The 14945-nt window shown below is 47.3% G+C and overlaps 2 protein-coding genes across 2 annotated transcripts; both read right to left on the bottom strand.

The window, feature by feature from the left end:
* Positions 1 to 2279: 2279 nt before the first annotated feature.
* On the bottom strand, positions 2280 to 3481 carry H6S33_010607 (uncharacterized protein; the record flags this gene model as incomplete). The annotated part of the gene is made up of 2 exons (XM_044842558.1): positions 2280 to 3376; positions 3472 to 3481. The coding sequence occupies 2 exons, from the start codon at positions 3479 to 3481 to the stop codon at positions 2280 to 2282; spliced, it is 1107 nt and encodes a 368-aa protein (XP_044696537.1).
* Positions 3482 to 12900: 9419 nt separating this feature from the next.
* Positions 12901 to 13674, bottom strand: H6S33_010606 (uncharacterized protein; the record flags this gene model as incomplete). The annotated part of the gene is made up of 1 exon (XM_044842557.1): positions 12901 to 13674. The coding sequence occupies one exon, from the start codon at positions 13672 to 13674 to the stop codon at positions 12901 to 12903; it is 774 nt and encodes a 257-aa protein (XP_044696536.1).
* Positions 13675 to 14945: the final 1271 nt, after the last annotated feature.

Here is a 14945-nt window from a genome sequence, read left to right as displayed (position 1 = left end):
TGGAGCATATCTCCGGGTTTATAATAAATAACAATTCTTATGAAACGTATGCTGACATTCTATGGGCAAAAATACAGAAACGAGGCATATGGGTATGGTCGATCTTCTCATCTTCAGATTTTCCCCCTCAACCAAGGCAAAGGCGGGGAAGGCCCCGCCTTATCCAAGCTTTCTTGCAATAAAAAAAAAGGATCTATAGCCATCTCTCATCTAGATAAACTGCTGACTGGTACGATCCGCGAGGTGCTTCGAGGAGATGATACAGATGGCATTTCCAATTCCTTACGTAATATCCCATTTCTATTACTCTCCTCAGAAGATTCTGGCTTCCATTGTCGGGGGCTAAAATTTCCTGCTTTTTGCACATTTCCCCGCCCTAATCTTGAACCCTAACCACCTTTATCTACCGTATGTTTTTGATAGCTGGGCTCACGGACCACATTGCTACCCGTCCCATGCGGCTCAAATCCTTATCGGATCTTGTGCCCTTTTTTGTGAAGGCTCGAGCAACCAAGAAATATCATTTGGCTAAATACCTAACCTCACGATGCTCTTCTAGGATTATCGCTCTGTCGATATCTACCTTGACTTTTATTTTCGGATTTCTTGCGGATATAACCCTCAATCCAAAGCTATTTTTGGTCAAGAATGCTCTAGCGGTGGCTAGCGCACCTTTGGAGGTGTTGATTAGTCTGCTGTACTGGGGCCTCACAGCTGTGAGTCTCACGTCCCTTTGTCCCTCATATAATTTGTTTATATATAATTTGTTTATATATTTCATTGGTATCGGTATCATTTCCCCATTCTCTGGTCCTTGTGTCGCGTGTGCCCTGCACGAGATACATGTATGTATCTGGATCCACTCGGATACACGCGGCTTGTTGGGCTCTTTAATTCTGAGCACACTGGCTCAACAGGCTCTACACTCTGTGTCCAATATTACCCGATATTATACCCCCAATCGCTAGAGTGTATGAGATTGCGACAATAGTCATCCTAACTAATCCCCATATTTCTTTCTCGCTAATCGTTGTTCTGTTTCCTTTTGACCGTTGTTTCTGCCCCCCTCTTCTTAAATTTCTTCTCATCCAACCACGTTCAAACATATCATGCATCACATAACCGGGGGGGGTCCCATGTGACAATCTGAATCTGCCTTACCACATCTTTGTGAATTTCACTTTTATTTTTTTATTTTCTTCCTAATTTGTTAAATTTGAATGGGGAAAGGAGGAAATGAAGGATAAAACAACTAACGCCTCATGTGCATCGCTAGATCGACCGCACGCTAGTCATGCCGCCTGGAATGCATATTGATACATTTGTCGGTCAGTACATACATATTCCGGCCCGGCCCGATCAAATTTGCAAATCTATTTCCTTCATAATCTCGTGGTTTATCGTGTCGCTTTTTCCCCGGTTCCATACCGAAAGATGTTAAAGTCTTAGCTGGGACTGTTGTTGTTGTCGCGCCATATTTCAAATCACCACTGCTCACTCATCGTATTCTAAAACCGGCATTTCTCAGATTGGAAGGCTTGGTACGTTTTATGTCAACTCGCTAACTCACTACAGATCTTAGCTTGCATCTTTTCCCTGCCACCCTTCTCCTTATCGATGCGCTTTTGTTGTCTCCACCATGGACTGTAGGCGTCGTCCCTGCGCTCCTAGTTCCAGGTTGTCTCGCGACTTTCTACTGGTTTTGGCTGGAACGCTGTTATTCCTATAATGGATGGTATCCGTACCCAATCATGGAAATCTTGAAGACCGAGCATAGGATCATTCTTTTTGCCGGGTCGGCATTGACTATGAGTGCGAGCACACTGGCGTTAAAGTGGGCTTTTACAAGATTTAATGGGCAGCTTGGAAAAGCGGTCCCGGTAGATGTGAAGAGGAGATAGACGAATATTACTCTCCGGTGGATACGATGTACGTGGAAGTTTACTTGAAGGTGGTTGAGACCTGTAGTAAATGGTAGAGGAGTATTCACGACATTAAGATACCTGTGCGTATCTGCTGTTTATCGGACAATTGGTTTTGTTTTGTTTTGATCTATATATATCTGAAGATTGTTTATTAGAGGATATAGAAAGACTAGCACGCATAGATATATATCATGAGAATGTTTACAGTTGAAAAAAGTATCTCAATTGCCTAGACCTAAACTTTTAATGCTCATGACGCCGTAAGCAATGCCTAATTTACAAGACTTTTATTTTATTACACCAAATGGACCTCACGTCCCAAATACCATTTTTTGAGCTAGCTTCCGCTTAGATCTAGATCAGACGCAGGGAGACCTTTCCATCCTTCTCCTTCTTCACACACAGGGCCTTCCACAAATCCCTCTGCACAACCTCCGCACCATGTGTCTTCTCCAACTGTTCAACCGCCTTCTTGACCTGCAACGGATACGACCCCGGCTGGATCAGGTCAATGAAGGCCTGCCCCAGAACACGCCTCTCGGCAACTTCTTTCGCGATCTCCTCTTTGGGCTTCTTTGACTTTGGCGCGCCCTCCTTCTCGTCCGCGCCTTCTTCGGCTTCAAGCTTGCGCTTCTGCTTGAGCTCCTTCATTTGCGAGCGGGTCAGCTTAGGCTTTTCGGCTTCGGCTTCGGCCTCTTCGGTGGCAGCTTCTTTGGGCTCTTCAGCGGCTGATGCAGGCTCCTCGGGGGTTACAGCTTCGGCGTTGGGTTCTTCGGCTTTGGGTTCTTCGGCAGCGGATTCTTCCGCGGCCTTCTCTTTCTTGTCCTTCTTAGATTTCTTGTCCTTCTTAGACTTCTTGTCCCCCTTGGGACCTTCAGCGACTGGCCTGGCCCCAGCGACTACTGGGACTGCTTCGGCGACCTCGGGCTCGGCGGTGGGTGCTGGATCTTCGGATTTCTTGTCCTTCTTGCTCTTCTTTGACTTCTTCTCCTTCTTAGGCGTGGCCTCTTCCTTAACCTCTTCAGCAGTAACCACCGGCTCAGCAGCAGTCTCAACCACAGGTTCAGCAGCCTTCTTCTCCTTCTTTGCCTTCTTCTCCTTCTTCTCCTTCTTCGCCTTCTCCTCCACCACAGGCTCCTCCTTTTTCTCCTCCACCACTACCACAGGCTCCTCTACCTGCACAACATCCTCAACATTCTTCTCAGCAACCACAGGAACAACGACCTGCTGCTGCGCAGCCTTTGCGCCCTTCTTGCCCTTGCCCTTTTCGGGCTTGTAGAGCGCGCCCTGGTACTTTTGGGCCTCGGAGATGCAGCTGGTGTGCGTCTTGTGGTCGTTACCGCTGAAGGTCGTATTACAGTCGATGCATGTGAAGTAGGCGCCCCGGCACTGGCCGCGGTGCGAGTCGAGCTTGGGCTTTTTGATTACGTCGTTGCAAACTTCGCAGGAGACTGTATAGTCGTTAGCGTTGGCCGGGCATTGTCATTGTCAGTGTTTTGCGGCAAGGCAATTGAGGGGGATTGAACGGGGATAGGGGGCGAATTACAAGAGACCATGGTGGGCGAATTGGAGCCTTTGGTGGAGTTTTTAGAGGTGGAGTTTTTTTTCCTCTGCAAATCTGAGGATATCGAGAGTTTGTGCACAACTTTTTTTTTTTTCGGTGCAAAGATAGCTGAGTCTTGGCAGGTCGCCAGGGCGACAACTTACAAGGGTCCCGCCCACGCGCTTAAGCTGAACTAATGGGACCGGGCGCTAACTGTATGCAGCAGTGAGCCCTAACCCTGAGAATTTAGGTTTTGGGACGCTTAGGTGCATGCGGCGGGGAGAAGGAAAAAAGTTAATATTGGGTTTGATAAGGAGTATGTCGTACGTAGAGGAGGAGGCGGGAGATTGTAGTGGAAAAGGCTAATTAATTCATTAGTAGAAGGGCGGGATGGTATCGAAACAGTGAGAATTAATTGGGGTATCTGGTTGAGCTATCTGGTTGAGGGTAGGGACATTTAGCTCTGTGGGCGCCCTTGATTGATGGGCTGTGACGTTTTTAGAATAACGGTTGAATAGTAATAGTGGCCCGTAACGGCAAGGTACTTTGCGTAATTAAATTTAAAGCTCCTCGTAGCTGGCAATACTACATGAATATGTAGGTACATGTAGTAGTAGCAGTTACTAAACAATAGTAGGACTGGCCGCCGTAAAAGGGTACTTGCCTACCAAGTCTAAGTAGTAGCCAGCTCACATCCATCCCTTACCTCCATCCAGCACGCAATCACCAAATTTTATTGGGCCCGAAATAACCTTCTAGCCCTACCCACCCACCTTTACCACCCACCCTCCCCGCCATAGGGCAATCACGCGAGCCCTTACCTCCTCAATGTAACATTGCACAACATGACTCGGTACTCGGCTCTTTACATACCCTGCCTTACCTACCTCTACGTAGCATAGCATAGCATAGCATGTTCACCGCTCTCTCTGCGCTGCTCTGTGCTGCTCTGCGCTGCTTAAACGGTTAATCCGCAGACGCAAGACAGAGTTTTTACCCTCACACCGATTGGTGCGGCGGTGATAAGCTTTTCGATTTCGGCTTGGGGACGGACTTGAGGTCTAGGGTTTGGGTTAGTTAGCTTTGACATGGCTGGATTGGACTGGGTTGGGGTTACGTTATGTAGAGAGGCGGGTCTTGGTCTCAGATATCGATGCCCGTGACCGCCGATGGATAATCAAATCGTAGTGCCGCCGGTGGGGGTGATTGATACTGCAGTATGTTGGGCATGTGTGTGTGGGGGTTTGTCTAGTGGGGGTGGGGTCTGTGAATATGAGACTGAGACCTGCCCAAGTGAGACATTGTTTCGTTTCGGATGACGACAGTGACGGGCGGTGATTGCGTATGGGCCTGTGGGCCGTGTGCTCTGTTGTATGTATCGTAGCGCTGAGACTTTCGGGACTGGGGAGTTGAGATGGAGATGGTGATGGGGATCTGAATTGTTGGATCTCAATACCTCAATACCCCAATAGCTAATACTGATAGTGGATTTCTGTTCTGTGTTCTGATCGCGTTATGGTTTTTGCTTATTTCTTAACTCGGTGGACCGTGCCCTCAAGCTCCCCATCCTTGTTATGAACCGCGGTTTGTGTACCTTGAAATAAGCTCGATATCGTTTAGAAAGAAAGAAAAAAAACCCATATGTATGTAGCTTAGCTGTTACCTTTTTACTTCACCTGGTAGGGCTCTTCAATCTAAGTAGAGTATACATGTATGTAAGTACAAGTAGGCACAATGCCCAAAGCTCTCAAGATCTCGGTGTTTCCTCAAATTTCCAACCACCCTAGAATATATTCTAGCTACATGTATCTACATGTAGTAATCTCATAGCTAAATCATCTAAGCTATTGTCCTCGTAGTGTGGACGATATTTAACCTTGCAAATGCATATAAACTCATCCCACCATACAAAGAATCAATACACTACATGTACCCTTCCTATGATCCAATCCCGGCATATATGTGCTTAAATGTATCCCAACCTCAGTATTCCCCAGCACCTAGTAGCTAGACGTACGTACACACAACCAAGCACTCGACGTGATACCATTCTAGGGCAACTAAGGTTATGAGGCCAGCTAGCTACATGTAGTTCCATGTAGGCAGCCACCTACCATCATAATTTCTGGTCCTCTGTTGGCTCCCTACCTCTTCTCCTTCTCTTCTCCTTCTTCTATATTCTTATCATATTGCGGCTTCATCAGCCATTAACCCCCCCTCCTCGTCCTTCCAAAGCCGGGGACAGGAGGATCCGCTCTCTTGCAGGGCGATTGTACTGGTACAAGCCTTGAGCTGATTGTATGTATCCTTTCCCTTTCTTCTGACGGCGATGAGCAAACTGTTTACTTTGAAACAAAAGACTGACTGTAGTAGGCAATTTTACTGTTGTCGCTCCTCACCGCACCTTCTTGTATGCTCCCCTCCCCCCTCTCTGCCTATTCGTTTTTATCAAGTCCTCTCTCACTCACTTATATTGTTATTAAGTAAACGAAATTATCTCTAGGCTAGGGGTGCTATCTTTGCATAACTTATGGTTTGGTGGTAAGTTTCAAATCCTCTTCGTTCTTTGCTACGCTTTGATATGTGTACTGACTGGACATAACAGTGAGGTGATCCCTCTGTCTGTTTTTTGTATGTTTTCTCTCTCTCAGTCTATTTGTTTCTTATCAAATTGTCTCTTACTTACTGATATTTGCATAAAACAGCGGAGATTCATCGCTGTCTGGATTGGGGGCGCATTGGAGGAACTTACGGTTCGGGAGTAAGTTCCAAATCCTCTTCCTTCTCTGCTATATGTACTGACTTAATACAACAGAAAGGCAACTGTTTGATCCTCGCAGGTACCTAGAATCGAGATGTATTGGCTGTGTGGCTGTGCAGGAGGGGGAAGCCTTCCGTACGAGGGAGTGCGTACTACACGCACTTCCTTGTATGGAGGCTTTCTACCTGCTCATAGTTATACCACTAATGCATCTGGCTTCTCCCCCTGCTTGAACTTCTGGGGATGATAGGCCCCTGGGGGAGGGGTTTTCACTCGTGGCGCCTCTGCAGTGCCTCCCCAGTTTGTGCTCTTTTTTTGCTCCCAATTGTTGGAAATCATTACTAACACGCGGTGGGTGCATATAGAACAGAAACATGCCTATTGGGTCCTGGGGATGCGGTGGCCTGAGTGCATCTCATTGTCCCCGGCACAACTCTACCACGGGATCTCCGTTTCGCTTGCTGGAAGGGGTGTGATCTAGGAGATTCACCTCCAAAAAGTGAGTAATATCATTCCTTCTCTTCATTGATTCCTTTTGTCGGCACGATGCTAATTATGTACCCAGCCTTGCTGACCCCTGGGCCGGGTCAACCCAAAGTCAGATATGGGTGCCTGGGTCTCTCTGCGCGAGGACCTGATGGAGTAGCCAGGGAAAACCAGGTCAGCCTCATCAACTATCTGGGTTCTCTAAGCTAGATAGGGCATCTATCGTGCCACCTATGCCGGGTGTAGAGTTAGGAGGGTATAAATAGTAGAAATATCATTATGTTTTTTGTGTTAGTTCTTGTTCCTCTCTTTGAAATCGTTGTGACATTGATGTTACGTGACTCCACCGTGATGCATATTATCCCATTATTAATATAGGCATCATCTCCAAAGCTTCAGTACCACTTCGTGGAATTGTCGGCCATCATACTCAAGATCTAATCTGGGCATTGATAGCATCTCCCGAACTTGTCTCTGATTTATTTCCTTTGTTCAAGACAATAAAACCGGAAGATGTCTGCAATACTACTAATTGATAAACTATCAATCATCAATCACTAATACCGTGAAATGCTGAAAACTGTGAAATATAGCCGAGTGATGACTTGTGATTCCACGTGAAGTTTGTTTTAGTTTTGTAGAGGGCTCCTTGCTCTGTCTGGACTGGTGGTTTGAAAGTCATCGATATTATTTTGCCGTTTCTCCGTTTTGTGTTTTAAAGTAGCCAATTTGTGGACACCATGAGCCAAATATTGAATCGTTGGCATGGCGTAAATCAGTGTAACCTTTGTTACCCGCAACACTGTAACTTTTGTTAACCTCCTTGCCGAACATGTGAAACCGACCTGGAAATACTTTTTAACAGCACAAGTCCTAGGAATTTCCGCTGTCTACTGATGTATTGTTGTAGTGATAGCGCTAACTAAAACACACTTCCCAACCGGCCGTGGCTCTAATAATCGAATCCATAGGCTACAGTATTACAGACCATAGCTGATTCTTTGCATTTAAAAGATATAGTTACCAATCCACAGAGGGATTCTTTTCCGGGGCCGGGTAGTCGATATGTCCATTAAACCGTATGATCAGGCCCGATGTAAATGAGGGCCACTAGCCGCATACAGTAGGTATGATATTGTGAACTCTATAACCGGAGGTATCTGGTACCTCTTGTCACGATCGGATAATGATCTTACTGTGAGAGCATGAGCTCTTTGGGCGTTCAACACATCCTACCTACTGTATGTAACTAGTGGTCCACGTTTACGTCGGGCCTGATGGTTTAAGGGAGAATCTATGGTAGGTGCCCTGACAGATATGCGCCCCGTGAGATGGCTCATATTATCTGATGCTTTGACACATTGTGAGTAGCAGACATCAATACACTTCCCGCGAGATTGGGCGGTGATCGCTTGTCCGCCATCTTGTGGGATTCGATAGCCTACTTTCTATGCGGTCCTAAGTTGATCCGGACGGCAAAGGCTTCGTTCGTATAATGCCTCTCTACCACAAAACATGAAGGGGGCGGAAATGATATGAATCAGTTGGTATGAGTGTCAGTATTTGTCTCTTCTCCCGAAAGAATCTTTCCTATACTTACGTTGAAACAAAGATCTTTCTTAATCCGGTAGGTATATATCCGGGAGGATATGCGCCTATAAAGTAGCGGCCTTAGGCATTGGGTTAGCAGGAGCAGCGGAGACTCATGAAGTAAGGCGACCGGCACTCATCTTAGTCGAGACATTTATGCTAATCTGATCATGTCTAGAAGTCTTGCTGTACCAGATCATCACCGTTGGTATCGGAGGTGTAAAAACAGCACAATCTTCCCATCTCTGAAGCGCAATGAGGAGCGCACTTAAACCACAAGATCTCCGCATCTCCGTACCATATCAAAAACGAAAGCATCCGACTATCATTATCACCACCGGAGGTGGACAGTGTGGTTCACGAGGACGAGCGTCCTTGTATCCTTACCTCGAGGACACGCAAGGACAGTAGTCCAAAAGGACAAGGAACCTCGAGGACTTCCAAGAACAATTCTTGGCTATAATACACACTTAATATACCCTAATCGGATGAGGTCATGAATAAAGTATACCTTTCATTTTGAGAAATATTACTTTTTTTGGTTTACTGGGTCATTGCTTTATCGTCCTCGAGGCACTTTGAGGCCAATAGTGCTGGACCTTGAGGATAGACAAGGACAGAGGTCAACGAGGGCGAGGCACCCGAGGACACCCCCAAACCTCGCCTCGAGCGTCCTCGTAGACCACGCTAGAGGTGGATAATTAGTACGCTCTTCTCTTCTCCGAAGCTGAGAAAAGAAAAAAAAAATGTGTACCCAACATATTCATTTTAGTACCCCAACGCTCTGTCGAGATGGAGCACCCGACCACCGCCGTTGCTACTGAAGGTGTATGATTAAATTAGCATGAATCCCTCTTCGCTATAGAAAGCAATAGGAAGGATGCACTTAACTTCAGAATCTCAACGCTGTATCGAGCTAGGAGTATTTAAGCATCAACGCCACTACCGGGAGTGTATAATTAGTATAGGCACACTCTATCTCCTTATCCTGAAGCAGAAAAAGAATGCACCTACCAGTTCAGTACCACAACACCGTATCAAGATATAAGCACTCGATTACCTCCACCGAAGGTATATATATCCACACGTTAGCACGCTCTTATTCATGAAGCAGAAATGAAGGTACACTTACCAGCTCAGTATTTTAACACTATATTGAGAGGAATTACTTACATGATCTGTTACCATACCACAACCACCCGGAGGTGTACAATTAGCACGCTCTTCTCATCTCTGGAGCATAAAACAAGAAAGATTACACCTGCCAGCCCAGAATCCGAACACCATCAAGATAGAACCACTTTACCGCCACGATCAACACCGGAAGCATACAATTAGCAGGTAGTACATGCCTTTACTTCTTCGGCCGACGAAGAAGAAGGGGTAAACTTACTATCAGCATCTCAGCACCGTATCGGAAGAATGTACCCAGCTAGCCACCACCACCATCCCCGGGAGTGTTTAATGAATCAATTAGCACATCCCGCTCATCTCCATGTAGCAGACAGCAAGAAAGAATAAACCTACAGTTAACAACTCAACACCGTATTAAACCGGGAAGCACCCAGCCATCACCGCTCCTACCAGAGGGGAATATAATGTATTTGGCACACCCCATCCCAACTCTTATCTCCGAAGCAGCGGGGGGTGGACTGGCCAGAATTTTTAACTTCGTATCGAAACAGAAGTAATCGACCATCACTGCTACCATGAGAAAATATAATTAGAGAACTCCATCTCTTCATCTCCAAAGTAGATGAAAATGTCGTATGGAGGATGGAAAACCAACCTCTGCTGCAGCGGAATTGTGTAATTAGCATATTATTCCTATCCACCATCAAAACCAGAAGAAGAAGAGAGTAAATACCAGCCAGCTTATTATTACCTTGTTATGCTTCACATTCTAGTGTCGGGATTGAGGGATGGATGAATCCATTTAGGGATGGAACAGGATGATAGAAGATAGAGGATGAAAGATGGAAGAGAGTACGGAAATGGGGCAGGGAATAAGGTATGGGTGCAAGTGAAAGAGAGGAAAGGCTGTGTCATAGTTCTTACCCGGCACGACATGACATATGACGGGATGTGTCCTTCCCGCTGTTAGTGTGCCGTCGGGAGTACATGTATTCATGGGATTGCTTGGCACACCATAGTGTGAGTATTATCCTGGCCTGATTTTCTAGTTTCTGATTTGATTTCTTTTTACCCGTGGAGGATGATTTGGGAACTTTGATAGTACATGTATGATGGATGACCATGGACTTGGGTGGCCGAGGAGGCGATATGTACTTGTACGTATTCACGCATTCATAATATCTTCCTGATGAAAGAAATTAAGATATATTCTGTACGTAGATGTAGTGTTGACGGCACCTGTAATGGAGAATATCATATCGTTCTCAGTTCATCCCTCGCAATTAAACACCTAACTCACGATTCGCTCTCATAACTTAACATGTACCCTTCACCTACTTGTATCTCCCTACCCAATTAACGTACCGTTTCTATGTACTTAAAATCCAGGAAACATGTACTGTCATAAAACTCACTCCCAACGCGCAGTACTGAGCCGGTACAGCTATCTTGACTGCGTCCCTGACATTAAGCAGGACACTCCCACCCTCCAGCGTCTCAGCTCCCGCATGAAGAAGACAATCTGCGAATAGAAGCACCTTCATACCACCATCCCGTCGCATCCATTAACCCGAAAAGACAAACCCGCCAAAAGGAAAACGTAGACAAGACACCTGTGTCCCAGACAAAGAAGATGTATATAGAAAACCGGCTCAATCACAGCTCATCACTCGGACCATATGGACCAATATACAAAATCGCTATTTTTCTATTTTTTTTATTCATTAATTTTTGGCGAGTAAATGCATCAATTAGCACATTTCCCACACAAAAGTTTGGGAAAAGGCACATGTAAATGTGCTTACAGGGGTACGTCTGTTGGAAATGTGTACTTTTTTCCTTTTGCATCCCTTTTACTGTGTCTTTTCCCACAGTCGATCCCCTTTACATGACTTTCCTGTGCCTTTTCCAACTGTCGACCCCCGGGCTCCCATTTATGTCCATTTTGTGTCCATTTACTGTGCATTTACTATGCATTTTGTGCCCATTTACTGTCCCTTTATTCTCCCTTTATTCTCCCTTTATTCTCCCTTTTCAATCCCCTTTCGATCCCTTTTCAGTCCCTTTATCCTCCCTTTTCGATCCCTTTGATATTTTTTTTCTAAAATTACCACATATATTCCTGGGCCTATAGGTGTTCCAAAAACGGTCATCTACATGTACATCAATTCAGCTAGTATAGTTGATATAGTCCTAGCTATGTCAGCCTAAGGTAAGAGGTTCAACCCTTATCTAGGTAATGATGTAGATAGACATCCCCATATCTTTTCGTTTTTTTTTTTGACAAAATTCGGTTGAGGAAATGGGATGTAAATTGGATGTAAATTGGATGTAAAAGCGTGCCATTGCACTTAAAACCATTTTACATCCCTTTTTCCTCCGGTGCACACGGGCCCATATATATTCAATCACTTCCCCCATACAAAATATTAAATTATTTGACCACACGATTTTAATACACACTCCGGTGCATTTCCCGGTTCCTTTACCAGACAGGTTTTTAATTATTTCTACCCACATGACTTTAACTACATGTACTTCCCCCCACACCAATTTTAACTATCTCCACACGATTCTAACCATCTCCACCACAGGTTTGATTATTTCCACCACACGATTTTTAATTATTTCTACCATACAAAATTTGATGCATTTCCCGACGACATTCTCCACACAAGACTTGATGCATTTCCTGATGCATTTTCCACTCGTAGTAGAGATAACGGAGTGTCATGATCCCTCCCCCCCCCCCCCCCCCCAAAAGGCGGCGTTACCAGGTAAGGATATCAAAGACTAAAACACCACCGTAGTACCGGACCTGGATAAAAAAGCCTTCGATCCTGAACCCTATCTTTATGCTATGGGAAAAGATTCGGGGGGGGGGGGGGGGGCGGGGGCGCGTGCGGCGTGAAGGGAACAGAACTCGACCGGCCGAGTGATAGCTCATGAATCGGGATAGCGACCAATCACGAATTATCACTCGGCCCGGTACGAATGGCAGCAGGTCTTGGATCGGTGTTGTATTGCTGCTGTTGCTGGCGGGATTTGCGGTCTGGGGAGAAGCGAGAGGGGGTGGGTGGGTGGGTGGGTGGGGCTTTGGGTGTACGTGCACGTGGTGACTTGTGAGGAAAGGAAAGGGTGCACGTGGCCATGGTGAAAGGGTCGATGATTGGTAAATTTACAAGATTCTGTACTCTGCGGAGCGCTAGGAAACATAGTGATGTGGGGAAGCAACTCATACTTGTTGTTGTTGTTGCTGTTCGTTTGTTCATTTATTATAACTCATAGTCAGGAATTTCATGGGTGGGGATGGTGTCTTTATTTGCGGGGGGAACAGCCATACTGCAAGAACAAGTTACAATCTAGCTACAGACAGCAACAACCACAACCACAACCACAACACCCCCTCCTCCTCCACCACCACAAGCCGCCTCCCACACCCCACACCCCGCACCCACCCCCTACACCCACCCACCCACAATCCTCCTCCCCACCGCCCTCATCACCCAAACCCTATTCGCCTCCTCCACCGCCCACAAATTCACCGCCTCAACCCTCACCCTCGCCTCCGCCACAAACACGCCCCACAGCACCTCCCCCTTCGCCTGCTCCTTCGGCCCCCAAAACCCGTCCAGCAAACCCCTCACCAGCCGCAGCCGCCCCTCCAGCACCCCCGCCTCCCGGTCCGCCGTCTTCCCCAGCCGCACAATCACCGCCAGCACCCCCGCATCAACAACATTCTCGTACTGCTCGCGCCCGCCGAGCACCTCGGCCAGCCGCTGCACGAGCGGCCTGCGGCGCACGGACGCCGTTGCGCGCAGCACGTGGCGCTGCCGCTGGGAGTGGGGGGCGGGGGCGGGGGCGGGGGCCGCTGCCTGGAGCGTGGCGTGGAGGTGCGCGAGGCGGGTGTTGACGCGGTTTGCGTGGGCGAGGGCGGCGGCGGTGGTGCGGAGCTTGCGGGCGAGGGTTGATGTGCGCTGGTGCAGGGCGGTGGGGAGGAGGTAGTGCGGGGTGTCGAGGTGCTGGCGGAAGGTTGTGAGGACCTCGGTGACGGTGGTGGGCTTGGTGGTGGGGGAGAGGAGGGTGTCGAGGGTGCGGTGGAGGGCCTCGAGGTCGGCGTGGTCGCCGGGTGTGAGGGGGGGATTGCCTGGCTCGGAGAAGGAGCGGTGGCGGGGGGGGAGGGTGGGGGTGGGGCTGGGGCTGGGGGTGCGGTGGAGGTCCGGTGTGGGGCGCATGGTGCGGCGGAGATTTGGCTGGAGGGGGTCAGTGAGTGGGTGCGTGATGTGAGTGTGGCGGGATGGGCCACTTACTGATGATGATGATGATGATGATGATGATGATGATGATGATGATGATGATAGATTGCCCCGTGAGCTGATTGTGTGCTCCATATATACGTTCAGATGCTTAGATGTGGCGTGAATGTAGCTCTCTTCCAATGTTTTCCCAGAACCAGCAAGAATCGGACGGCGGCTCTCGTGGCAGGGTAAGCCACCCGTTCTATGGCACCGGCCGAATTCAAGTCGGCACAGACAAGCCATACTATGGAGGCGGGCGGGCGGCGACTAGCTAGCTCTGCTCGCATCTTTCAAGTTGAGTTTTTCAAGTTGACGGTATAGGAATTGTGATACACAAGGTCTACTACTTGTAATGGATGTATCTGTTAGGGGGCCCTTACCTCTATCTGCAGGACTAAACACTCGAGAAGGGACCAGAGAATCAAGGTGGTGGTAAAACGTGCGAGTGACTTGCGGTGATTGGTGCCAAGACATTCCCGACGTGGTACAATACGTTTTTGGACCCGCTGAATTATTCGTCACGAAGAAATGCATGTATTACCAGGGTGTGACATCTCTTGGATTTGAATTTTCTAAGGCGGTACTTTTGATGCGCGCTCAATACAATGATTCCGCTTCCAGCTAGAGGTACATGTAGTCCTTGGAGCAGTAGAGAACGTTAGAGAAGTAGAGATACATATCAAAAGACTTCTTCCCAGATATAGAGACTGATACAGCACTACACTGCACTCCTCCCTTGAAAGTACATGTAGCCATACCATTGCTCGAAAGCAGACGCAATCCAAACACAACACAAAGTTTAAAAAAAATCCCGTTCCAAGGTCCAAAGCGACAAAAAAGGAGAGGCATCCCGCTCTGCTCCTTCCAACCCAGCTACTCAGTGTTTCCACCTTTGGGGGATCTGTGGATCGGATCTGATGGCGGAAATCACCACGGAAATCATCACAGGGAACTTCAAGTTCAGTAGTACTTTACCGCCGGAATGGGTAAAGAAAAAAATAAGCGTTAGTAAAGGCTTAAACAATTGTTATTTAATCGTTATCTATCGATAACGATTATTTCCTGTATAATTGCTTAATACTAAAGGTCTTAGACTGGATAATTAAGTACGTGCTACGTAAAGTAGAGTATATAGAGATATCAAAGGACCTCTTCCCACACTCTAGGGGGGTGGAAATGTGTACCTCGAATATTATGTAAGTAAAGTC

The sequence above is a fragment of the Morchella sextelata genome (assembly GCF_020137385.1).
Source record: "Morchella sextelata strain SCLS chromosome Unknown scls_5, whole genome shotgun sequence".
Taxonomy (NCBI): Eukaryota; Fungi; Ascomycota; class Pezizomycetes; order Pezizales; family Morchellaceae; genus Morchella; species Morchella sextelata.
Note: the sequence above shows the minus strand (reverse complement) of the source record. Positions and strands in the feature narration are given on the sequence as shown.